At 40.9% G+C, this 24,970-nt stretch overlaps 1 protein-coding gene across 3 annotated transcripts in view; it reads right to left on the reverse strand.

Annotated features, from left to right (window-relative positions):
- Positions 1-24,970, reverse strand: part of Brinp2 (BMP/retinoic acid inducible neural specific 2) — a 102,129-nt gene that overhangs the window by 43,567 nt on the left and 33,592 nt on the right. Inside the window, exons 2-3 of one of the 3 annotated variants that reach the window (XM_070034404.1) lie at positions 9,082-9,926; positions 3,879-4,224 (exon numbers count right to left, since the gene is read on the reverse strand). In XM_070034404.1, coding sequence (XP_069890505.1) covers positions 3,879-4,147 — 269 coding nt within the window. In that variant the 5' untranslated portion in view covers positions 4,148-4,224; positions 9,082-9,926. Of the gene's footprint in view, positions 1-3,878; positions 4,225-9,049; positions 9,927-24,970 lie in introns of all 3 variants that reach the window. The other 2 variants (XM_070034405.1, XM_070034403.1) reach the window with 2 other exon arrangements.

The following is a 24,970-nucleotide window of genomic DNA, read 5'->3' on the forward strand; positions in this document are numbered from 1 at the left end:
CCAGCTTGTGACTGTATATTCATTCCTTCCTTTGGACCAGGAGCCCACAAAGAACCAGCCCACAAGACTAAGGACTGCAGCTCAATCATTTACTGTCAGGAGAAACAATTGCTACATGCTACACTGGGGGCAACTCTAATGTACCCTGGATACCATCTTGCTCCCTCTGGTGGCACCTTTGGCCAGAGAAAATTCACTCACTCTTTAGTTGGGATTCTCTTTCACCAAAGAGCTAGATTGAGTGGTAAGGGTTAATGTGATTCTGAAAGGTAAACAGAAAACACTTTTCCCCTTCCTAATATAGGTGGTGGATTACTAAGCCCTTGGCATACATTATGGCAAAGATAGCACCCATTACATTATGGTTTTTGTATAGGCTAATATGTATTGAGGACAATGTAACAATAATAGGTACTACTTACTGAGCACTGTTCTAAGTGCCTCATAGCAATTAACTCATTTGATTTTCACATCAGACCAGTAAGGGGGCAATGGTTTTGTGTACACTTTACAAATAAGGAAATTAAGAAAGAGAGAAATAATTTGCCCAACATTGTAAGGGCCAGTAAGCTGCATCCCCAGGACTAGGAACAGTCACCTGACTCAGAGTTTTCACCCTTAATACAAATATGTAATGGAGCAAGCAACACTCTGTGGGGGTCCACGGTTAGAGAGGCTGGAGCTATTCTGGAGTGATTACTCATCTCCTCGAAGTGATAGCACACTCAGACACCCAACTAAGAATAGGTGGGATTGGGGGTTATTGAAAGCACCTCGCTGTGAAGTTGGCATCATCTGTTCTGCAGCTAGAAGGGAGGAAAGGTTGTTCTCCAGTTGTGTGAGAGTTTTAAGAAATTCTTCACCAAGTCTTACAGCAGCACTGGAAAGTCTCATTCTCCCCTGTCACAGCTATCCCTTCTTACATGGTGGAAGACACATGCGGATACCAACTGATTTCTATGTATTCAACGTTTCTTTCACAATGAAATGAAGTCAGGCACAGTGGCTCACAAGAGGCTCCCTTAGCAACTCAGGTGGTGGAGATTGAGAGGATGATGGTTTGAGATCAGCCTAGGCAAATGTTGATGAGATTCCATCTTTATCAATAAAAGTATCTGCAAGGATCCATCCCAGCCAATAAAGCTGAGTGTGGTAGTAAACAACTGTCGTGCTACCTAAGTGGTAAATGTAAATGATGGTAGTGTACTCCAGGCTTACCTAGAAATGAACGCAATGCCTTATTCAAATAAATGACTTAAGTTTTTTTTTTTAAGTGAGGTGGTAAAGATAGAGACAAGGCTCAAGTGGTAGCTCTCCAGCTTAGTAGGCAAAGACCCTATATTTAAACCCCAGTAGAGAAGAAGGAGGGACGATGACTGAAAGCCTAATATTGAGACCCTAATGTTTCTCCAAAAACTTTTCTAGTATTCTCTGTCATCTTTTTCTCCCTCAGCTCTTTTGGGAAGAAATTCGGAGATGACTCAATATATTTTTACTAGTTTTCTTGCTTCAGTCAGTGGAAAAAAGGTCCTGAATTTTCCAGAGGCATTTAACTTTAAAAAAAAAAAAAAAGAAAGGATATGAAAAAATTCCCAATAAGAATGGGAAATCCCCAAGCCTCCATGAAACCACCATTTTACTTAATCACCAAAGGCAAAACTCTCAGAATAATTATGCAGCAGTGGTGTGTGACCATTCCCTGCCCCCTCCAAGGGATCACAAATCAGAGTAGTGCATTCCTGTCAGAATGACTGGTTACTGTTTCCCCAAGTACAGGTTCATGTGCAATAACTGACCCCAGAGAAACAGAATGGCACAGTTTAAGAGCTTGTCACATTAAATGATCAGAAAACCATTACCAACTGATAGAACAGTAGATGGTGCAGAAGTGATTACAGACTTTCCCCATGGGCTAGCTACAAGCTGCTGCCTAGGCGTTAACTGGCTGCTAGACTATCCAGATTTGGGACTGGGGCTGGGTGAGCAAAGAAAAATCTACTGAGGGAGGACCAATATGAGTGTTATGTCTCTTCTCATTTCTGTAGCCCTTCAAAGTGGCTAGTGGCGTTAGGATTTTAAACGACTTTAGTTTCAATATACTTTTTAAAAATAATTTTATTGTTATTATAAAGGTGATTACAGGTAAAGTCAGGTAAACTCTTTTTGGATTCTCTCTCAGTTTTTCCATCCCTACCCATAAGTTGTATAGAACATTTTCAACATAGTATCCAGTGAGTACTACCACTACATTTGTTCATCCTTTGTCCAAAAATTATTTTAAAGATAACAATGTTTCTATGAGATTTGGTAGAAAGCAAATAGTCTAAGGTGAATTAAATCTTATTTTACTGGACTGGAAGAAATTTTTGCTTAAACACAGTCTAAGATTTTCTGATTTATTTTTCTTTTTTGGTGGGATAAAAAAAGACTTGCTTTGAATTAAAAAAAAAAGAGAGAGCGCACTCTAAATTTGCCCTATAGGATATTTGTGGAAGAATATGACTAGAATCTTAAATATTACACAAAGTTGAGTTGATCCTCTGTTCTATACCTCTGTATTCATCTGTTTATACCTGAGCAGGTATAAACAGGTGTTTAACTGAGCAGGTGTTAACTGAGCCACTTTCAGCCTGAATTGTTCTTTTCTCTCAGTGATACTGTGGGAATTTCAGCTGTAGTCTTAGGAGAATGAAAGGACCAGAGGCAACAAAGCAGGAAGTGTGAACTGTAATCTCTTCCAGGACCCAGCAGGAGCTAAGCACACTGAGAGAGAAATGGCCTGAAAGGGAAAATGAGCAGACTACTCCTGAGCTCAAGATTCCATGTCTCCATACCTCTGCACTTCACAAAGTACCAGCCCCTTAACTCTCTGAACTTGCTCCTTTATCTGCATCTAAATGAACCAGGTGAATGGCCTTTAGAAAAGGTTATACTCTTCCATTTGGGAATCTTCCAGTGCTAAATATTCCTAAAGCCTTATGTTTGAGGCTCCATACTAATCTAAACAGGGTATATAGTTGCTGCAGATTAAAATAAACTCCTAGGAAAGGGGGAAAAAAATCCCTAACTGTATTTTAGGAAATCAGAGACTTTGGAGTCTGACTACTTGGGATCTAATCCTAGATCTACCAGTTATTTACTGTGTATTTTTTTTGTCTTTGTCAACTTGTGTAACTTCTCTGGATCCCTTGTGGGGTCCCTGAGCCTTGCTGGCTCACCCAAAGTAGGGACTAAGAAGAGCATTCTATATTTGAAGCCACCAGGAATATGCACTTAGTTTATCCCGCATCAGATGGACCAAGCAGGGCTGCTGCATTTGACTTTCAAATCGGATGCTCCCAGATACAGGCCTCAAGGATCCAGAAGGTCCCTTCTCTTGGCATACCCAAGGCCAGCTGTGCTGCTGGCCAGGCTGAGTGAGGTCTCCAAGGGTAAGGACAGGTTTGTCCCTGCCTCTGCAGGTCAAGAAGGTCCTCTAAGGCAGGAGCTGGAGCTGCCCTTCCTTCATTTGCATGTCTAAGTAATTACCACTCATAAAAGTATCTAACCCATTAGTTAAAACTCGGCCCCAGCATTTGACTCTGACCTCCTAAGGCAGCCTGGGCCACACGCTGACTCCAGGCCGCCTGATTTGTCCTCAATTTATAAGCAGCACAACCTATAAATAGAAACCCTTTTGCTAAGCCCCTAGGAGGCATCAGCAGGTTTTCCAGCTGTGTGTGTTTTCTTCTTTCTTTCTTTCTGTTTTTTTTTATAACTAACATGGCAGGCAGACTTCTTTTCCCTGCCTGGTGTCACTCCAGTTGTTTGTTTGTTTGGAAAACTGGGCTGGCAGGGGAGAGGGAGGGCTGGGCGGGGTCCAGGTGATCTCCACTCACCTGTAGATCCTGTACCTGGTGGTGAAACCCTGGCGGTAGCGCTCCATGAAGTCTGCATACTCCTGAGCACGGTGGAAGGGGCCTCGGTCTGTGAGCAGCCAGTCCAGCGGGGGCTGGCCGGCCGAGGACGCATGCTGCTCAGGGACCACAGCCACCACTGTGGCCGAGACAGCCAGCACCCAGCCGGGCAGGCCCAGTGCGAGCAAGGCTGCCCATGGGGCGGCGGCCGGCCGAAGCCCTCTAAACCGAGAGCCACACTGCCACCTCATGCTTCTCCCAGGCGATTGGTTTCTTCATTCTCTCGCCACGCTCTCCCCCTCTGTGCTGCTCTTCCAGGGCTCTGGAACTAGAGAAGTAGGAAAGGAGATGTCACTTAGGTGTGTTGACCTTACACCCTGGACGTTCCTATAAGCATCAAACACAACTTAAGTGGCATCTACCTAAGAATCCTTTACCCTAGCAGCTCAAGGTGGTCCCAGGCACTTGATAGATACCACCTTAATTCACTTAATTCTTCAAACAAACCCAGGGGGAAACACTGTTGTCATCACTTGATAGATGAGAAGGAAAGGGCTTAGAGAGGTTAGGGCAGTTACTTATGTGCCAGACAGCAAGTGGAAAGACCCGATTGTGAACTCAAGGAATGTGGTGTAACTCAATCTGCATGCTAGGTTGCTTCCATCTTTCCTTCCTTGATTCACCCAGCCCCGCTGTCTGTGTTTGGAAATGTTCGATATGTTCCTAGGATCACCTCCTCGACTCACTGCTGTCTCGAGAAGCTCCATAGCAGTCAAGCCGGAGCTTCATTTTTTCAAATGGAGAATTATAGGACAGAAAAGGAGCTCAGTCCCATTGTTGCTATGAAGTGGGATGAAAACTTGGGCAAATCACTTCCCTGGAGCCTCTAGAAATAAAGAGAATTGATTAATAATATCTAAGACCTCTTCTTAAGTTAAAAGTCAGGCAGGGATGAAGATAGAATGGAAAATGACATCTACATTGCCATCTTCAGAGTAGAGCTGTACCTGCGAGGCGATCAGACTCTCTCCTCATCCCTCAGCAGGTAAGCACTACAAGGCCAGTACTGTGTCTCATTCTTGGATCTTTCTATCCTGGCTCCTGAGAGCATAAAGTCAGCCCTCAGACACCCTTTTTGAAGAAATGAATGAGTCTATTCCCTGCTTTGTCTGAGTTGGAGGGAAGATGCCAGGAAAGAAGTAAGATTTGAGACTTTGCATTTCCTGGCTGCCTTGTGACTCATCATAGACCTCTGATTTCCAGTGCCTGCACTTTGTCTAAGGACAACTAGTCACTGTTATTAACCTCTAGGCAGGAGCATGGGACCCTTCAATACTGTGGGACTTCCCAGAATTGGAATCCTTTCTTCAGCCCTTGTTTTGTAGCATACACTCTCGGAGTCCTGCCCATGTCCCCTCCCCTGCCAGCACCACTTTAGCATGTGCCAGAATAACTTCCAACTCCCAGTACCTGGAATTTACCACATGAGGATTTTCTATGACTGCCAAAGCCCAGATAGAGGCTGTCTAGGATGATGAGTGTTAATTCCCTGGCACTTTCAGACTCGCATAAAGGCGGGCAAAATGGGCTTCAACACCGATTCGCACACCTTTTCCAAGGCCCCCAGGGCGGTCAAAGATGGTTCTAGCTCACTAAGCCACAAGATTTCTTTAAAGCCAGAGAACCCTGGAGGCTGAAACCGAGTCCGAATCCTAGAACTCTCGGCTCCAAAGTAGATTGAAATCTGCAACATTTGTAGAGGATACTTTTGAGAGTCCTCACACACAAGGATGGAAGGATAAAAGATGAGAGGCTGGACATTCAGACGAATCCCTCCCCTCCAGCTGATAGGCACTGACTTCCTACAATGTGCTGAGTGATGCTCAGATGCTTAGAGCCTCACAGTGAGTTTGTTTTTATAGGGCATTCTTATGAGTTTCCATTTTTATTGGGACTCAGTGGAGCTGAGCTGGGCAAAGGCAGAGGCAGAAATGTAAACCTAGATTTGGCTCCATGTTCAGATCTTGCAAAAGAATGCTGTGCTGTCTGGAGAGAGCTAGAGCAAGCAGTTAGACAGACCCAGGCTTAATGAACTTGCTGAGAGAGGGCACTGAAGAAATAATGAGTCGGCACCTGCCACCCCTCAGATCTTAAAACAGGATACAATTCTCGTAATTAAAATAGGTGGTACTGGCTCACAAATTGGACAGGCAGATCAATGAACCAGGACAGCCCAGAAATAAACCTTATATGTAAGAAGTTCGTATATGAACAAGAGAATCTCTGACTAATTGAGTAGGGATGGGATATTTTACACATAATATTAGGAACTTAGTTCCACTTGGATTAAGAAGTTAAGTATAAAAACAAAACCATAGAAAGAAGGAAAATTCCCTAGTGTTTTATAGAAAGCATGTATTACCAGGGGGAAAAAAAGTGATTTGAAACTAAGAGGAGGAATGGTCCTTGTGCATGAAGAGAGTATGCATTTTTATATAAATGCAATTTGATAAGGATGCCCAAAATATTTCTCCTTTAATCATTCGCATATTCATCTATTGAAGAAATGTAAATTGAGGAGGCCTAAGTGCCAGACACTAGGCTAAGTAATGAAACACAAAAACAAGTGTTCATTACATTACCTGGAACTCTACCATTAGTGATTAATTTCTCTTATAAAACATCTCTGCATTTTTCAAAGGCGTATTGATGGAAGAAAGAATATTCACTTGGGAGATGGAGGCTGCTTGGTGCTGGAGGCCAGGGAGCAATCATTGTGAGGTGGAAAGGCACAGATACGGGTGGAAAGCCACATCAGGATTCTAAATAGGTCTTCCAAGATCCTCATGCCTTTCTGTGTATGTCTTAGTTAAACCCTGTCCCTTGAATGTGTCTGGCAAATACCTGTGAATATGAGAGGAAATCACTGCCCCTCCCCCCATCGGAATACCAATCAGTTGATTTTTGTTTGAGATCTGAAGAATGTGGAATGCATTCAAGTCCACATAGACAATCACTTAGATGGTAAGGACAAAGACTTATAAATAACTTGGGGCAATAGCCCAGATGAGTCTTCACTTTCCATGGGGATGGTGTGGGGAGAGGAGAGCCAAGTAGCTCTTCTATAAACTCCTGTGGGTTCCATGTGGCAAGGAATTGAGAGTAGCCTCTAGGAGCTGTGAACAATCTCACTATTCAACCAAGAAATCAGAACCTCAGTCATACAGGTGCAAAGAAACAACTATATGAGCTTGAATTGCTTCATTTCAGTCTTGGGAGACCCTGAACCAAGGACCTAGACAACTTACATACAGATTCTGATGCAGAGAAACTGAGATGACAATACTGTATTGCCTTATGGTATGTTAAGTTCACAGTAATAATAATGCAGACCATTAAAGTCAACCTCACCCTCCCCAGTTGTGCCAAATACCTGGACTGATAATGGTCCTTTGTGATCCCTAAAGAAGACAGGCTATCTGTCTGAATGAGCAGTTAGCGTGCCAGTTTCGTGAGAAGAGTGCTACTGAGTTTCAACCCCAACTCAGCCCTAACTACACTCTCCTATGCGTGAAGGTTCATGGTCAGAGGTCACCTCTCTACTTTTTATCATCTGGACATCAAATCAGTCCTTACATATATCTGGTGGAATTCCATGGTTTTAGCCAGCCCCGAGCCTCTGGTAGACTGACCTCCAAGGCTTCCAATGAGGTGGTAACCCTCCCTTTACCTGTCAAGGGAAAGTTTCCTAAGAACAGGTAAGCAGATATGCAGAAAGCTGTGTGCTCCTTGGAAGAAGCAACTATATTAAGGGTGCTTCTTGTCATTTTTTGTTTGTAATTATGCTTTTTCAGAGCTCACAATGTGCTGGAACCTGCCTAGTTATAGGAATATCAGCCTTAGAATCAAATGGTTTTGATTGCTGGGCCAAGTCTGCTGAGCACAGCAAGAATGACTGAATTCAGTGCTCACTGCGCCTCTGAAAAACCTGGCCTGGGAATCACATGGTTTCCGCTTCGCTGCTTTTCCTCAAGATCCAAAGACATTTTGACTTAAAAAAATCTCTTTTTTTTTTTAAGAAATAAGAGTTTTAAGTAAGCTTCAAAACTTTCTTTAAAAAAATTCCTTCACCTTCACATATTCCTTCACCTTAAAGAATAGAAATAATAGTTGCTATGTTGACAGTTATTTAAAAACCTGACTTTTGAAGGGGAAGAGAGAGCTTTTGGTCACTTCCTGTTTATTCTGCATGGTGAGATCGCTCAGAATTTTGTAATAGCAACCTGTCAAGCAAATTTCAGTGTCTAAATTCTGCAGCTTCTAGTGGTACTGCTAACAGGCAGTAGTATAAAACAATTAGCATCATGCTTCTTTTTTTTTCCTTCTTGTCCTAAGGCTGGCTATACAAGCAAATCTTGGTGTTATAAGTCTGTATATTAACACAGCAGTTGAACTAGTTCCTCTGTTTAAAAACATTATAAATTTATCTGTGAAAGCCAAATCATTTACTTTCACCATACTTAAGTCAGTTTTACACCTAGACAAATAGTAAATTGGCTTTGCACCAAAGGTACAAGTAAAACAAGTCATGGGTTTCTTTGGCTGAGTGCATTAGCTCAAATCTATTCTTTAAGCCATGAATTAAATGGGTCACAGTTTGGTCAATAGAAAAAATCAAGTATAGATGAGGCCACATGAAAACAGGCAATGTAATCTTCATAATAGTCACGCCTGTAAGAATCATGTCTCTTACCACTCTGAGAACTTAGCAGCGGGGGTCAGGGGACGGGGTGGGGGTGGGGGCTCTTTTGTGCCTTCCTGATGACTTTATCCTCTATCAAAAAGATAGAGCAATTAGGATTTGAGGCATCTGTGTAAAGTCTTGACAAATGAAATAGAAAATTTCCACACGGGAAATTGTTGTAGAGGGGAAAGGGTTAAAGCCTGGGGGAGTTAGTGTATGGCTAAGCTATGTATGTGCAAGTATTATAATTGATCAAATTGCTAATCATGCCATCGTCAATAAATACCAGAGGAAGTCTTGTGAAGCAGGAACAATAAAATCGTCCCTTTTCGCAGGTCAGAGCACTGAGATCAGGAGTGGGGAGCAAAGGGCACAGGAACTCATATCACAGAGACACATCCAGGTTTACCTGTCCCTCACTTCCTCGATTCCAGGACTTACAGTTATGATGAAAAAGAGTTGCTTTGCTATTTACAAGTTGATGCCCTTAGATGAGACCCTTCCCCGTGGGATCCACATCTTAGTCAGCAGGAAAATGATTTGAGGTGAGATGATTCCATGATTGTTCTCAATGCTGGAATCCCGTCGTTCTATGCAAATGTAAAGGACCCGGGTATAACAGGAAAAGCATTCAATAAATGTTTAGTCTTCTTTGGAAGGCAGCTCTGTGTTTCAGGAAGAACGGAGTGGAAGAGAAGTGAGGTATAAAGCAGAAATTTTTTTCTGCTGGGGCAGTGACATTTCCTAAAGTGATTAGGCAGTGACATTAAATAAGTTTTCAAGCCATTTAAGTGGTTAATTGGCCAACTCTGTTGAGGAGATGTTTTCTTGAATAAATCTGAGAGTGTCAGTTGAAAAAAAGTCACAGAAGTGTTATTTGTTCTTGTCATCCACAACATGTTGGAGCAAAATCTGTTTTTCCTCGAAAGGGAAGGTAGACAGGAGAAAAGACAGAATGTCCTTATGGGCAATGGTGGGGGTACAGAGGCTATTGGCTCAGGTCAGTGGCTACATCCTTTCTTCCTTTGGGCTGCCTGCCTGCCTCCACACAGAGGAACACAGGCCTGCTCCTGGCTGTATCTGACAGAGCTCTAGCAGCTTCCATCATCCCCCATTTGAATCCAGGCAGGTGTGACACTTCTATTGTCACTGTCATCCCAGGGTACAAGATGTGACCTTTGGCTTCATCTCCAGGACTGGCACAGACCCATCAAGCAGTAGTTGGTGCTTTACTCCACTGCTAGTCAGGAAATGACTGAAGATTGGTGAGGATGTGTATATTCTCACTGCATAGAATCAGGTCAACAATACTAATGATTATTTATGCAAAGGAAAGAGCTAATCGTAATTACTATTTACTAAATGCTCTTACATTAATTCGAGACCTTTAAGAGGAGAGCATGAGAGAAGCAAATGAGCTCTCTGTGGGCCACTCCACAAAATGTAGATGTGAAACTTCAATATTCTGACTCCGAGACCTATAATTCGGCTCTATTTTTTTCCACCACTGTCCATCAAACAGCCAATCAGATATTAAGCAAGGTTGGTGCACAAGGACTATCCTCAGACATGGGAGTAAATCTGGTTAGCAGGATAGATACAGCTTTTGGCCTCCTGGGGCAGGTAAACAAAACAAAAACAAGTTTTTAAAAACAAGAGAGTTCAAGATCCTGTAATAAGCTTAAAAAAATCCACACACACATATTTCACACATATAGACCACACACACACACACACACACACACACACACACACAAACACAGCTTCAGTGATATTAGACCTTGTTGTAGGTTCCATCCCCTAGAGACCCCAAATTTATAGGCTTTTCCAGGTGATAACCAGCCCTTCACTTATCAAGGACAGAGTTATCTGTCAATATTTGAGGCTCACCTGAATGTCCTTGGCACTTTCCTTAGCCAGACAAGCTGACAGACTTGCCCAGAGCCTTGAATGATGAAGCTAGGGTCTCAGTGTATAGACCAGAGAGACTCTCTAGCCTCACAGACTCTTGAGGGCAAGGACAGCATGATGATCAAAGAAAACCTCTCAATGAAGAGCTGCCCAATTTGAAGCCCTTAAAATCTCATTTCTACACAGATAGGATCACTTCCCCAAAGCTAGCTCTATCCTTCTCCTGCTATTTATATTATATATATATATATATATATATATATATATATATATATATATATATATATATGAGGTAGGTAGGTAGGTGGGTAGGTAGGTATTTATTTATTTTTAAAGAAATCCTGGCAGTTTTGTGGCCCAGAAATCCAATCTTCCTTCCTCTTCCAGGCATTGTAACCTCCCTGTCAGCTGTTCCAAACTGGAGTCGCTATGAGAATAGACTTTAAGGAAAAGCAAATACTAACCATACCACTTCACAGGGGTGTGGAGATTCAGAGAGTTCATATTTATTAAGCTTGAAAAGTGCCTGGCCTGTGCTGAATACCATGTGGGTGTGTTTGCTGTTCTTTTTATTTCATTGTTTCATCACAAATTATTAGAGTGGAAAGTGTTCCATAGTCACCAGCTTACCCAATACAAGGGATTTTGTTGTTGTTTGTTTTGTTCTTTACAGGTGAGAAAACATCCTAGGAAGGTAAAAATGGTTTCCTCATGGAGATTCCTTCAAGGAGTTGCCAGTGTCTCTCCCTTGGTGCTGCTCAGGCGGTGGCTGTAGTGGCAGATTTAGTCCAGGCTCCCTTTGCCTTCAGACTGTGGTCACTTGACTTCTCAGCTTTCTGGCTCTATTCCTGCCTGACTCTCTGCATCTACAACTATCATTGTGCCTCTGCTTAGTTTTCACCAAGAACCTTTTTCAAAACTGGGATGTGTTGTCTGTGACCCCTGATTAATTTCCACCCAGTCATATCATAAAACTAGATTGCCTGGCTCAGTGATTACTAGCAGCCCTGAGTGCGTGTGGTCCTGAGTGGATATGGGGAAGATGAGATTGGAACAGAAATGGAGAGAGAATGTGGGGACATATGTTTATAGTTTGGATTATTCTGAAGCGCCCTCTAGGAGATTTTAATACAGCTCTCCAGTTGAGAGCTAGTGATGGGACTCCATCAGTTTGTATAATGGAGGAAAAATCTTGTGACAACAGAATGGTTCAAAGGTACACAGCTGGTTTGGAGCAAAACCAGGCTTCAACCAGATTTCCAGCTTGAGGCATGGAGCTTGTTCTATTCCTGTTTCCACCTGGGCTAGTGGTACACTAAAACTTTCAAATTAGAAACCCCCTAAGATCACAGCTGTCACTACAATCACCTCTGATTAAGTTTAGAGTTATAGCCTGCTATAGACTGGACTCTGATCTAAACTCTATCCATCAACTTGATGCTTTAACAGATGGACCCTGATTTATTGATGGTTCAATGTATGATTTTTAATTTTTACACAGGTGCTGTGGGGAGACATAGCTCTCAATTGGCCAATGACCACAAGAGGAAAGAACTAATACTCCTGAATGCATGGTGTTGTTAAACCGTGGTGTTCAGTAGTCAGGCATAGTAAATGCACTTCACAATCTTTTCAGCTTGCAGTGTGTTTATCTGGGCATAACTCTCTCCAAAGTCAAGGGTCATCTGGATTTTGGCTTATTTTACATAGAGGAAAACATAAGAGGAGAAGACAGAAATGGTCTTCCAAGAAACTCCTAGTTGTCTAAATGACCTACAAACTTACTCAAAGCCACTGACTTCCCTAAAGGAAATGATTCTAATTTCCTTTAGGCCACTCTTACTTTAAAAAACAAAAAAGATGTGAACTAGGTAAAAACCTAAACTCTGAGAGTTCAAGAACAGACTAACCTATAATTATTCTCCCAGCTTGACTAGCCACACTTAAACCTCTTGCTCCTTGGAAGCTGAGTGACTCCTGTTTAGACAGCCTGTCAGCATGACCTCTGAGGAGGTGTTTGTGCTATCCCCAAAACCTTAAGGTTGGTTAGAGTCCCACAGCCCTGCCTGCTGAACTTTCTGCCGTGTTCTTCAGTGACCACGCCCATCACTCATACCTCTAAGGCAGTTGAGTCTGTGCGCGGAGGTTTTTGTACCCTTCTTTCTGCACAGTCTCAGGTGCCTCTGCTAAGGAGCGATGGACTTATACTTCTGATAGTTCCTGTGTTTCCTGCTGTAAGATATCTTACCTTTTTGGTGCAGGGAGACAGACCTCCAAGAATGGCAGGCCCTTTGCCTGATACTGAAATGCACTTGCCACCTAGAGTTTTTCTTCAGGTATTTTGGCACCTAGGATGGATTTCCTGTTATCAAGTTTGCCTGAATTATGCTATCTGACCCTACTTTGGGGCATGCACAGCCGTCCTCCTGGGGTCTAACCACTGAAGTTGGCTCAGCCATCCACTTGCTTTTTTTGCCCCAAATTGGTTCCATATTCTAGAGAGGAGTTCTTCTCTGCCCCTGCTACCTTGCACCAGCCTGGCTTCCATTTCTTAAGCCCCAGCTCTCTTTCTAGCAGTGCCTCTGTATACATATATTGTAGTTTAAAGCCTGCAAAGCCAAAATAAGCCCAAGCCAATCACAAAGAAATTGCTCATCACTGGGCAAGCTGCAGACCTGAGGGATATCTGACAGGCAACTCTCCATTCTGACCTGTAGTCCTCAAAGCTTCTCTTGCTATTGGCTTTCTGCCAGGCCTGTCATTGAATCTGAACTTTTAGCCCAGGCTCTGGCCTATTTGGGTCCTGGCATCAACCAGAATGTAAAATGATAATGCCCTTAGCAGTGCCAAACAACACAGAGCTCCCAAATGTTACAGATGCAGATGTGACCAGCAAACACATTGTTTCCGGGACTGTGTTTGTAAATATATGAGTTGCTCAACAGCTTGCAGAATTAAATATAGATACTACATCACAAACTCAAGCTAAAATAAACTATATGCTGCTCAATGAATGTGAATAAGTACAGTGAGAAAGAAGCATCATCCCTCTGAGTGTAGTTTCCTTCCTTTCTGTTTTCCTTCCTTCCTTCCTCCCTCCCTCCCTTCCTTCCTTCCTTCCTTCCTTCTTTCCTTCCTTCCTTCCTTCCTCCTTCTCTTTCCTTTTCCCTTTTCCCTTTTCCCCTTCTCCTTCCACTTTTTCTTTCACTCTTTTCTTCTCTCCTTTTTTCGTTCCTTTCCCCCTCTCTCCTTTCCTTTCTTTCTTCTTTCCTTTTGAAATAATGATGACATTCTTGGGCTGCGAAGTTGGCTCAGTGATAGAGTGCTTGCCTTACATGCATGAGGCCCTGGGTTCTATTCCTCAGTACCACATAAGCAGAAAAAAAGCCAGAAGTGGCAATATGACTCAAGTAGTAGAGCGCTAGCCTTGAGCTGAAGAGCTGAGGGACAGCGCCCAGGCCCAGAGTTCAGTTCTGACAACCACCAACAACAAAACAAGATGACATTCTTTAGACTTTGGTACTGGTAGGAAGCTGTGGGGAAAGATGGCATGAGATGCAGAAACCAAGGGATGCAATCAGTCTGGTTGCTGTATTAGGGAAACATATGATGGCAGGAGGCAGTGAGTTTGGAGGTTTACCAGTAGAGTATAATAGTTTATCTTTTGGGATTGCTGCCTTGAGGCACCATTTCTGAAAGAATGGACTTAGAGCTCCTGATGATTTGTAAAGACCTACTGATGGGAAGCCTGCTGGTCCTTCAGTTCTTGAGCCAAATGACTCTCCTTCCCTTATATTATTTTATAGACAACTAGGGCTTATGTATCAGGATCCTCTTAAAGTAATGATGGTGAGTTACCAGAAGTTGGTGTGTGTGTGTGTGTGTGTGTGTGTGTGTGTGTGTGTGTGTGTGTGTGTGTGTGTGTATAATATGAATAATATATATGAATAATACAATTAGTACCCTGAATGAAATAGAAGACTCTCATGGTCTTCAGCTGATCAGACTGATGGAAGGTAATCTTGGGTATGAATACAAAGCCCCATCTGTGACTCAGATACGAGAAGTCCCTTCTCTAGCAGGGAAAAGAGGAAAGGTCAAGGCAATGGTAGCATTGTCCAGAGGTGAAGGTTTCACTTGTATTGATCACTTTGAATGTGGTTGCTGCCAATTTTATTTGTTAGGTTCCTCTTCAATTCAATAAAGCAAATTGTTCCTCTAGCTTACAACAGTAGGATTATATACAAAACTTAGGTAGAATGTAAAATGAAAGAAGGGGAAGATAGAAGGAAAGGAGTCTTGGAGAGAACGTTGTATGGAAACCCTTGCTGTATGGAAAGCCTTCCTGTTGCCAAAAGTCATGTTAGGAAGACTCCATGCTGAGCAGGACTGGTACATCTCTATCCCTCAGTGATGACTGAGGCTCAAATTAGAGACTTGTACATCAGAACTAAGGTGAAATTACTATCAGCCTAGTTTTCAATCGTGTCTGTGGTTTTAGTCCAAAAACCTGAAAAAATCCTATGAAGTACCTGGTTAAAAATTTTAAAAGTGAAATAAAATATTTTACTTCTAAAATCTTTTGGATACAGAGAATTTATTTAAGATAATGAAGTGTTTGCCATACTGGTTGTCAAGCAGGGAGGTATGAGGGGTGATTCTTCTCTCAAGGAAGCTTTGGCCAGGTCTCCAGACATTTTAAGTAGGAGTACATGGGGATGGTAGGCTACCCAGTAGGATAAGGCCAGGTGTGTGTGTACATCACTTCCGGTGCACAGGACACCTCTCACCATCATTATATGGCCTAAATTATTAGTACTGAAGTTGAGAAAGTCTGTCTCATGCCAACAAAATATGGCGAACCTGAATTTGCTCATGGAATGTTTCTGAATATTAGCATAGCTGTGAATATAAACATAACGGTGGCAAAGACGTCAGGATTTTCTTTTTGTGTTCACATTGCTTTTTCACAGGCTTCCAGTTTGATGCTTAATGGGTTCTCAAAGACAACAGCAAAAGCTAGGCGTGGTGGCTCATGCCTGTAATCCTAAATACTCAGGAGGCTGAGATCTGAGGATCTCGGTTCAAAGCCAGCTAGGGCAAGAAAGTCTGTGAGACTCTTATCTCCAAGTTACCTATTAGAAAACTAGAAGTGGTGTTGTGGCTCAAGTGGTAGATCACTAGCCTTGAGCTGAAGAGCTGAGGGACAGAGCCCAGGCCCAGAGTTCAAGCCCCATGACTTACCAAAAAAAAAAAAAAAAAAAAAAAAAGAAAAGAAAAGAAAAGAAAAGAAAAAGACAATGGCAATAATAGAGCTGTTAGAAAACTTCTACTTACTGAGTGCTTGTTTTCAGCTAGGAAGTATGCTAAGTACTTTACTTTCAGCATGGCAGCCATTATTAATCCATGAGGAATTATTATTAAGAGAATGAGGTTCTGAAAGATATAAAAAATGTACAACATCTTTCTTTTCATCTTAATGCAGCCACTCATACAGGCCCATGTGAGGGTGACAACTTAGTACAGGTCTGGAGCCATTTGGTGTAGGTGATGGAGTTGGGTAGCAGCCCAGTGTAGTGAGAAAGGCATTATGTACAGGGGATTACAATAAGTGAATATTATGAGGAGAACGTCATGTTTCTCATGATCCAGGAAGACAATTGTAAGTATGTAAATGACAAAAGCTAAAATAAATTCTGTGGTGTGGTCTTGGAATTAGAAGCATGAACTCATAATTCTAAATGTAAAAAATAGAGAGAGAAACAAAGTGATAGAGAAATGAGTAGATAATAAGACAAACCAGTAAGTAAAAACTGTGTGTGCACGTATGTGTGCTAAATACAATATAGTATTCTGGACAGAATTCTGGAACAGAAAAAAAGATAATAGCAGGATATCTGGTGAAAATCAAATACAGCATAGGATTTAGTTGATACTAATTTAATTATTCCAATACTCATTTCTTAAGTTTTAATTGTATCATACTTTTGTAAAATATTAAAATCAGAGGAAGCTGGATGAGGTACATGTATCTAAAATTATTTCCAAATAAAGTATTTATTTTAAATCAATGCTCAACAATAAATGTGCTCATTACCTTACTCCTGTAACTGTAACCCCTCTGTACAGCATCTTTACAATAAAATAAAAATTTAAAAATACCAAAAAAATTGAAGTAAACACTTGCATATGTATACACAGATACACACCCTTACAATATTTTGTCTGCTCTACAATGATCGTTAGCACTCATGTGGCTTTGAATGTCTGGTTTGTAAGTGCTAATATCCTCTCAAAGAGATGAAGGCCCCTTGGAGAAATGGATGATTATGGAACTGAGGCAGTTAAAGCATAAGAAGAGCTTGGAACATCTTTTTGCGACAGAAACATGGTAGGCTGGTAAATTTTCAACATCCAGGTCTGTGGGGGAAAAGGCTCTTGCTGCAACATTTGCCAATTTCCATGATGTAAATACTCTTCCCATGCTTGATTTCATGCTATCAACTTCATGCTAATGGCTTTCAAATTTCCTGAAAATTCTGCAGTGAGATCTCATAAGCTAGTGTGAAGCCAGCTCCAGCATACCAGTGTGCAAAAACATTATTTCCCAAAGAATAAAGGCTGCAAGTCGAAGGACACAGATTCACCTTGACAGAGCTGCCTTTGTGACCTCTAGGACCAAATTAACAGGTAACATTCAATTAAAAGATATGAACCCATGAGGTCATACTTAATATTTATTTATATGTTTTTATCTGCATGTGTAGACAGAAATGATAGATAGGAAAGTAGATAGACATATTAGTGCTCATAGCTTTGAGCTCCTGATTCTACGTGCTATTTCCTCCCAAAGAAATGAAGAATAGATAGATAGATCAATGACAGACAAGACTCAGGAAAAATAGAGATCGTGTCCTTACAGCAAAATGTGAACCAATATAAGTAGGAAAAAAGTGATGAAATTACAAAATTACTCAACAGTCATGCTGGCTACAATCTATTCAGGCAATATATATATACATATACATTTACATATATATTTTCATATATATACATACACACATACATGCACATATATATGAGCCAAATGACATATATATATGTGTGTGTGTATAGATATATAAATATAAATATATATATATATCAGTGTGAAATGGGCAAAATTTGATGGAGAGTGGGATATTTGATAATTTCCAAATATCTTGCTCAAAAACATTTTATAATTGTACAGAGAAGAGCCTCCACTTAACTCAAGTGGTGAAAGCTAATGCCACCAGTAATATGATAGACAGAAATCATGTGCCTCCTGATGGACCCAGTAAGATCACAGATGCCCTGCTGTGTTCATCCTGCCCCAAATTCATAGCTTGAATCACAGTGTGAGGACACATCACACTGAGGAACAGCCTACGAAATAACAATGATAACTGAGAAATAAAAACCTTTGCTGTTCTGATACCTGTGCTGCTGCCTAAGCCAGAATTCTATCCCAACAAATGAAAGATGTGCAAGGTTTTGTTCCTTGTCATTATAGTTTAGTAGACACAGCTGGAAAATTGTTACCTATGGCTATCTTCAGGGTAGCGGTAGAACACAAACTGCCTAAATTATCTATATTTATATAGAATATATATATTTATGATTTATTTATGTTTATTTTATATTAAAATATATAATATATAAATAAACATATAAAATAAATGTTTTTTATAAACTATCTAAATATTCTAAGTACACTAGTGGTTATACTAACAAAAGTAAAATGATTAAGATACACTTAATTTTTTTAAGTTTTAAAAAGTATTCATTTTTTTAATATTTTTATTGTAAAGAGTGTACAGAGGTGTTACAGTTACATGAGTAAGGTAATGAGTACATTTCCTGTCGAGCATTGTTACCCCTCCTTTGTTTTTCCTCTACCATCCCTTTTTTCCCCACCTCCCCAACTCCTCCCTTGCCCTCCCCCAACCAAGTTGTAAAATTCGTTTTCAACATAGTGTGTTGTAAATCTCATTGTTATGATGGGTCAACCTGTATCCTTATTTCATCATTTTGTTATTTCCCTTCCCCTCCTCAAATTAGAAAAATGTATATACAAGATGCAGGGTACCAGAATAAAATACAGTGACAAATGAACCCCAAGATTTGGATACAAGAGGTTTTTTTCTTTGTTGCTGTTGTATTTAATATACTATGTGAAGATGCACTTAATTTTTATAATATTTATTCACTATGGTCAATCCAAAATATTAGGAATTGCATGAAAGCAAGAATATTATTACTGGGATATTTTTCTATTGAGTCTGAAATCTAGTGTGTATTTTATACCTATCATTACTAAGTTTCCATCAGAAAGACTTTGTTCTCTATTTAAATATCTACTTTACTATTTAAAAAAACAGATTCTCATATCTGCGTTTAAAATGTCCTAACTTCTGAATTGAGTTGAAGTTTTTGTTTGCTTTTTTTTATTTTTTAGGGGGGGGTGGTTTCCGATCATGGGGCTTGAACTCTTGGCCTGGGGGCTGTCCCTCAGCTCTTCAGCTCAAGGCTAGCACTCTATCACTTGAGCCACAGCGCCACTTCTGGCTCTTTTCTTTTTGCTTATGTGGTGCTGAGGAATCGAACCCAAGGCCTCATGCATGCAAGGCAAGTGCTTTACCACTGAGCCACTTTCCCAGCCCTGAGTTGAAGTTTTAACATTGAATTGAAATTCAATAAAAATTGAAAAATGAATTCTTAGTGGCCCAGATACACATTAAGTACGCCATAACTACATGTAGTAGCATCTACCATGATGAACAACACAGTGATAGAGAATTTCCTTGTTTGTGTAAATCCCTTATGTCTTGTGGTTTCATTCCTGTGTATGTATGTTACTTGCCATATGTATATGCATGGATCATACCAATAGTGTGATGAGGAGCAGCAATTCTTTCATCTTGGTGCTGAAGGTATAAACGTTTTGAGTGAGGTGTGATTCTATGTAAGTTTTTTACTTCTGGCTCCTAGTTTTTGACTTCTAACCATCAGATTACCTCACATAAATCATGGCTCCAGAACCGGGTGACTAAATATGAAAAGTACACGGTAGGATGTTCCCACAGGGAAAAGCATAAGACAGGTTATTTTTATGATAGAGGTGAGAACTAGAAGACAGAAGACATTGCCCCATACAGCTCTGTGACATGGAACAAGTTGGTGAATTTGATATTTTGACTTCTTTACCACAATGATAATAAAAGGATATAGTGTTTTCTTTCATCATTTCCTCCCTGCACGCGAGTGCACGTGTATGTACAAACACACACACACACACACACACACACACACACACACACACACACACACACACACACACACATACACACCTGCACTGCAAATGATCTAGAAAATACCTTTTTAAAAATCCTGTTCTCTCCTGAGAGAAAATTATTGAGAGTAAATTTATAGTGAGAATCTTCTGCGACAATTATGAACACTTCCTATATTCTTTGTTATGATTTTCTCTATTTCCACATTTTTCTACAGAACAATGCACTACACTTTTGTGATCAAGGGAAATAACACCTTCATGCAATTTTCTTTAGAGGAAGGCAAAGCATGAGAAATATCCCCTCTGATTTCATTTTTATCATCGCTCTCATTTTTCCTACTTCATTTATCATTTTGAGAGACCTGAGTCTTAGCAGTTCTTAACTGGATGAAGGTCTTCAGCTGCCGTTCTTAACAGCTGGTCAGATGATTGTCCCTTTCCAGTCCTCTAAGCATCTCACACTTGTTTGCTCTACTCATGTGACAGCAGAGCTGGGGTTTAGTTAAACAGATGCAGTTCATCACACTCATTCACAAATAGCCTCTCCTTCAGCTATTGCCTGGCCCCACCCCATCCGCTGATGTTCTACCAACCGCAGCCCTGTTCTTAGTCCTTGGCCAGGCCCCCCATGGGGATGTCTAGGCAGACCCTGGACCTGACACTGGTGAATCATCAGGATGGAGCCGCTGCCCTTCCCCGTGGGCCCTCACTGTGCCCTACTGAGCTGCCCAAAGGCTGGGACTGCCCTCCTAACCTCCCTGCCAGTGTGGAGAGCCTTGGGAGCAATTATGCACATGCATTCTGGCCTTGTCCCGGAAATTTCTATTAAAGATCCCCATAGTCCATTTTGCTTTGCTTTGTTTTGTTGTCTCAATATCCTGACTTGGAATCTTTCCCTCCCTTCCAGGGCCATCAAGAGGCATCACTCACACTGTCGACTAAGTGAGTGGCATTAGTTATTGCTGCACAGCACCCAGCCTTCATGATTCCTGCCACAGGGATCCTGCCATTTCCTACTTTTACCTCTCAATCCCCAGAATGATAATAAAGCCTCTGTCTTGAAAGGGAGCACCGTTGTGAAGGGTAGGAAACATGAAGAAGAAAAACCAACAAACAAAATCAGAAAGCAAAGAGTACAGGCGAGTTTCTAGAACTGTGTACATATGTGGATGACATTAATACACTCTAAGAGTAGAGTCCCCTGAGGTGGTTTGCCAGGGTTCAAGGCTCTAAGGCGCTGAAGAGAGAATACATTGGAGGAGTAATGCATGTGATGATGCCCTCAGCCCGGGGAAGCCACGTCTCTCAGGGAAGTTTCCAATCGTTAGTGGGCGAGACTCTACCTGTCCAGGGTTGGATGAGTACAAGAAAAGCTAAATGCACTTCTTAAAATAGTTACATTCTGTTCTTATTTGTTGAACTATTTCCAACATAAACCCAACCCCTCCTAGTAAACTTGCCCCTGAACATCCTTGGCCCTCTAACCCCATTCCACAAACACCAGTAAGCCTGACTTCTGCAAATCTCCAAACCTTAGAGGTGGTTTAATGTCCACAGATAATATTTACTAATGACTGTCTGTCTGAGCTAGGGACCAGACATCCTTCTTTGTGCTTTACATACATTGTCTCCATTGACTCACAAGACAATACAAAGCATTGTGTTCTACTGTGATCCTTTCTCTTTTTTTTTTTTTAGGGTGAGGAAATATAGGAGCTAAAGAGATGATGTAATTGTTTAAGGTGCCAGCACTTTATGGCTAAAGCAGGCTGTCTGGAGCCAAGGCCCACATGGTTGTCACTAGATTCTGTTCTCTTGGGTCAATTTCTCTATCCTCCACCTGACTCCTCTGTAGTAGCATTGGGAATGGTGGCCACTCCTGCATGACTCACTTTCCCCTTTCTTCTTTGGTTCTGCCTTCCCCTGATTTTCCATCCTTCCTTCCAAATTCTGCTCCCCTTCTTCCCTAATTTCCTCTCAATCTTACATGGGAAGTTCTGTTCTAATTTAGCCTCGGAACCAACTTTCATGAGGAACACAGCACCAGGGGAAAAAAACATGGATGTGACAGTTAAAGTAAAATGGCTGGAAAGGGACACCACATCGGAGGTGATGCCAGCCTCCCCGACTTACAGACCCAGGACGCTCCTTGTTTCACACAGGAAACTGCGGAGTCCAGATTCCAGTGTGTGTGTAAACAAGTCATGGCAGAGTTGGGGTTTAAATCAAGGCAGAACTTTGCCTCTATCCCAGGAATCCTTCTTTGAGTCTCACTCTTTTGAAAAATCTCTTGATCTAGCAAATATCTGTGTCTTACCACATTTTTCTTCAGCATTTTCATGCTTCTTCAATGCATCTAACTCAGGGCCTTGCTCTTACTTTGCTTAAGTCATAGCCATCTTTTTTTTTTCTTTAGTTGTTTTTCAGGTAGGGTCTCATGCTTTTGCCCTGAGCTGGTCCCGAATCCAGATCCTGATCTCCCCCATCTAGAAGAACTGGGATTATAGGCATACTAACAGGCACACATAATGTGTACCACCAGTCCCAGCCCTAAATGTCCCTTTCTAATTCAGCACAACTTCTTCCTTGTGCTTTAGGCTCAAAGAATTCTCAGAGTCTATCTTCTGCTTACCTGTGCACCTGTAACCTTGATCCTGCCAAACTATTAGCAACTTGAGCTCTAGGTAACATCTCTGTTCCTGTTTACGAGTTATTTGCAGCAGGATATGAAGGCCATTATTCAATCAATATCCCTTTATTTAGAAAAGGGGTGGGGAAGTAGAGACCTGGAGTTTTTGATTCAGATCTAGCAACTCCTGGGGCATTATCATGAGCATTCTAAAAATAAGCCTTTGTAAAGCATGCTGCCGCTGCTGTTGGAACTTTATAGCTTCCTGTCCATAAACAGGAGCCTCTTGCTGCAGGTGGGAGTGTTAGCTGAAATCTCCTGCTCCTGCAGTCCTTATGTCTTTCTCTACCTTTCTAACACCATAGGTATTATATACTGCTTTTGGGCTCTTTGTTTCTTTTATTCTTGCCTGCTTTATCTTCTATCCACATGTCTCTTAGATATAGATTGAATTTCCATTCATCAGCGTGTTCCTATCCTCCACACCAATACATCTGTCAGTGTATGAAGCCTTATATTCTATGGGTGAAGCTACATTGAATATCTGTAGAACTTATCTTTTTCATCTGTTTACAAGGATCCTCCTCTGCACACATTCAGAAGCTTCTAATGCTTTCTACCAACTTTTGGGAAGTCCATCATTGTCTTCCTTACACCTGATCCAGTCTGACTCCCAGTGCAAAATCACCATACCATTGTCTTTGAACAGCTTCAGACAACTTCAGCTGGTAGCATAGCTTCAAGGCCAATGTTAATGATGTCTAAAACATATGCAAGATTTAAGCTTATTACATCAGAACTTTGAATCTACTTTTACCTAGTAAATCTACAGTTGTTCTATAGTCACATACAATGAAGTAGAACCTGCTATGCTAAAGTCATTGGATTCTACTTCTTTTGCACAATGAAATGTGTGGGTAGCAATCAAAAGGCTCATGTTGCAGGCACTGATTTAGTTTAAGATCTAGATTACGTTCTCTGCTCATCCTTTTTAGAAGTGTAGCTGATGTTGGACCTCATTCCTCAGTTGTTAATGATAGAGATGAAGAGTGTTGTGTGTTGACCTACCAGCATTCCTAAACCTATTTTATATTTTATAATGTGCTCTTAAGAGGAAATAATATAAATGCCAATTCATAAATTCATTGAGCAAATTATGACATAACCAGATAATTCAGTATAATTAATTAGTTAAAGATATTCTATATAGGAATATTTTATGACATGGAAAATCATTGAGGAAATATTAATTGAAGAATACAGGTCATAAAACAGCACACTTGCAATATATTATTCTATTAAAGCACAATGTATGTCTTTTTAGAATGCATACATATTTCAAGTGAAAACACACACACATCAGAATACCATTTGGTAGGTTTATGAGGTAGTTACAATGTCCTTTATTTTGGTTAATCTGTTTTTCCTACATTTTTTACTTGCTACCTTTGTAGTGAAGACAAAAGACAGATGGACAGACGCTAACTTAGAGTTCAGGTAAAAGCAATTTTATCTTTCTTACATCCTTTTTGGGGAGAGGCATTTTAGTATCTGAATCTACTACTATAAGTTTATTTGCCATCACTGACTTCTTTCCTGAAATCCCTCTTTTCTCATCTACCTTGACCCTGTATTTTCTGGGGTATATTTTCTTTCTCTCTATGATCCACTGTTTATAGACTCATTTTATATTAGTCATTAACTGTTGGGGGTTCTCAAAGTTCAACTGTAGGCTACTTTTTCCTTCTCCTCAGTGACCTCACTCATATCTATGTTTCCACATGGCTGTATTTCTTTGACTCTATATTAAGGCATTTATTTTCATTTATTTCTATGTTATCCACAGAGTATATGTAATTCAGACCTGCATCCCAGGCCTTCCTCCCTAATCCATGTGATTTATGTACTGTTTTAATTAAAGACATTACGTAGATGTCTCAAAATACTTTCAAACTTTATATACCTCAGACTGGCTTTTTGATTTTGAGTGGTCTCTTGATATGGGGAATAGCAATGTAATCCATATATTCATTTGGTTCTCAAGTCTAGGTGCATGCTGAAATACTTGGGAAAGCTTTAAAATTTTTCCAATTTGTGGACATCCTTAACATTGTGTTTTAAAAAGTCATCAGTCACAATCTACCTTAGCTCCCGCAAAGATCTACTTGTTCCAGGGAAACCCACTTGTCATTTACAATATCTCCCTCTTCCTTGTTCCTCATATGTAACCCATCACCAATTTCCACCAATTTTGCCTCTAAAATATTACTCACAGTTATCCATCACTCTGTTTCCAATGCTATCATCTATGCTAAACTACTATTACTCATCCAGACTTCCTTTATTTTTTTTTTTGTCGGTCGTGGGGCTTGAACCCTGGGCCTGGGTGCTGTCCCTGTGCTCTTCAGCTCAAGACAAGAGCTATACCAGTTGAGCCATAGCACCACTTCCAGTTTTCTAGTGGTTTATTGGAA

This window comes from Dipodomys merriami, unplaced genomic scaffold (genome assembly GCF_024711535.1).
Source record: "Dipodomys merriami isolate MVZ:Mamm:240054 unplaced genomic scaffold, mDipMer1.0.p SCAF_24, whole genome shotgun sequence".
Taxonomy (NCBI): Eukaryota; Metazoa; Chordata; class Mammalia; order Rodentia; family Heteromyidae; genus Dipodomys; species Dipodomys merriami.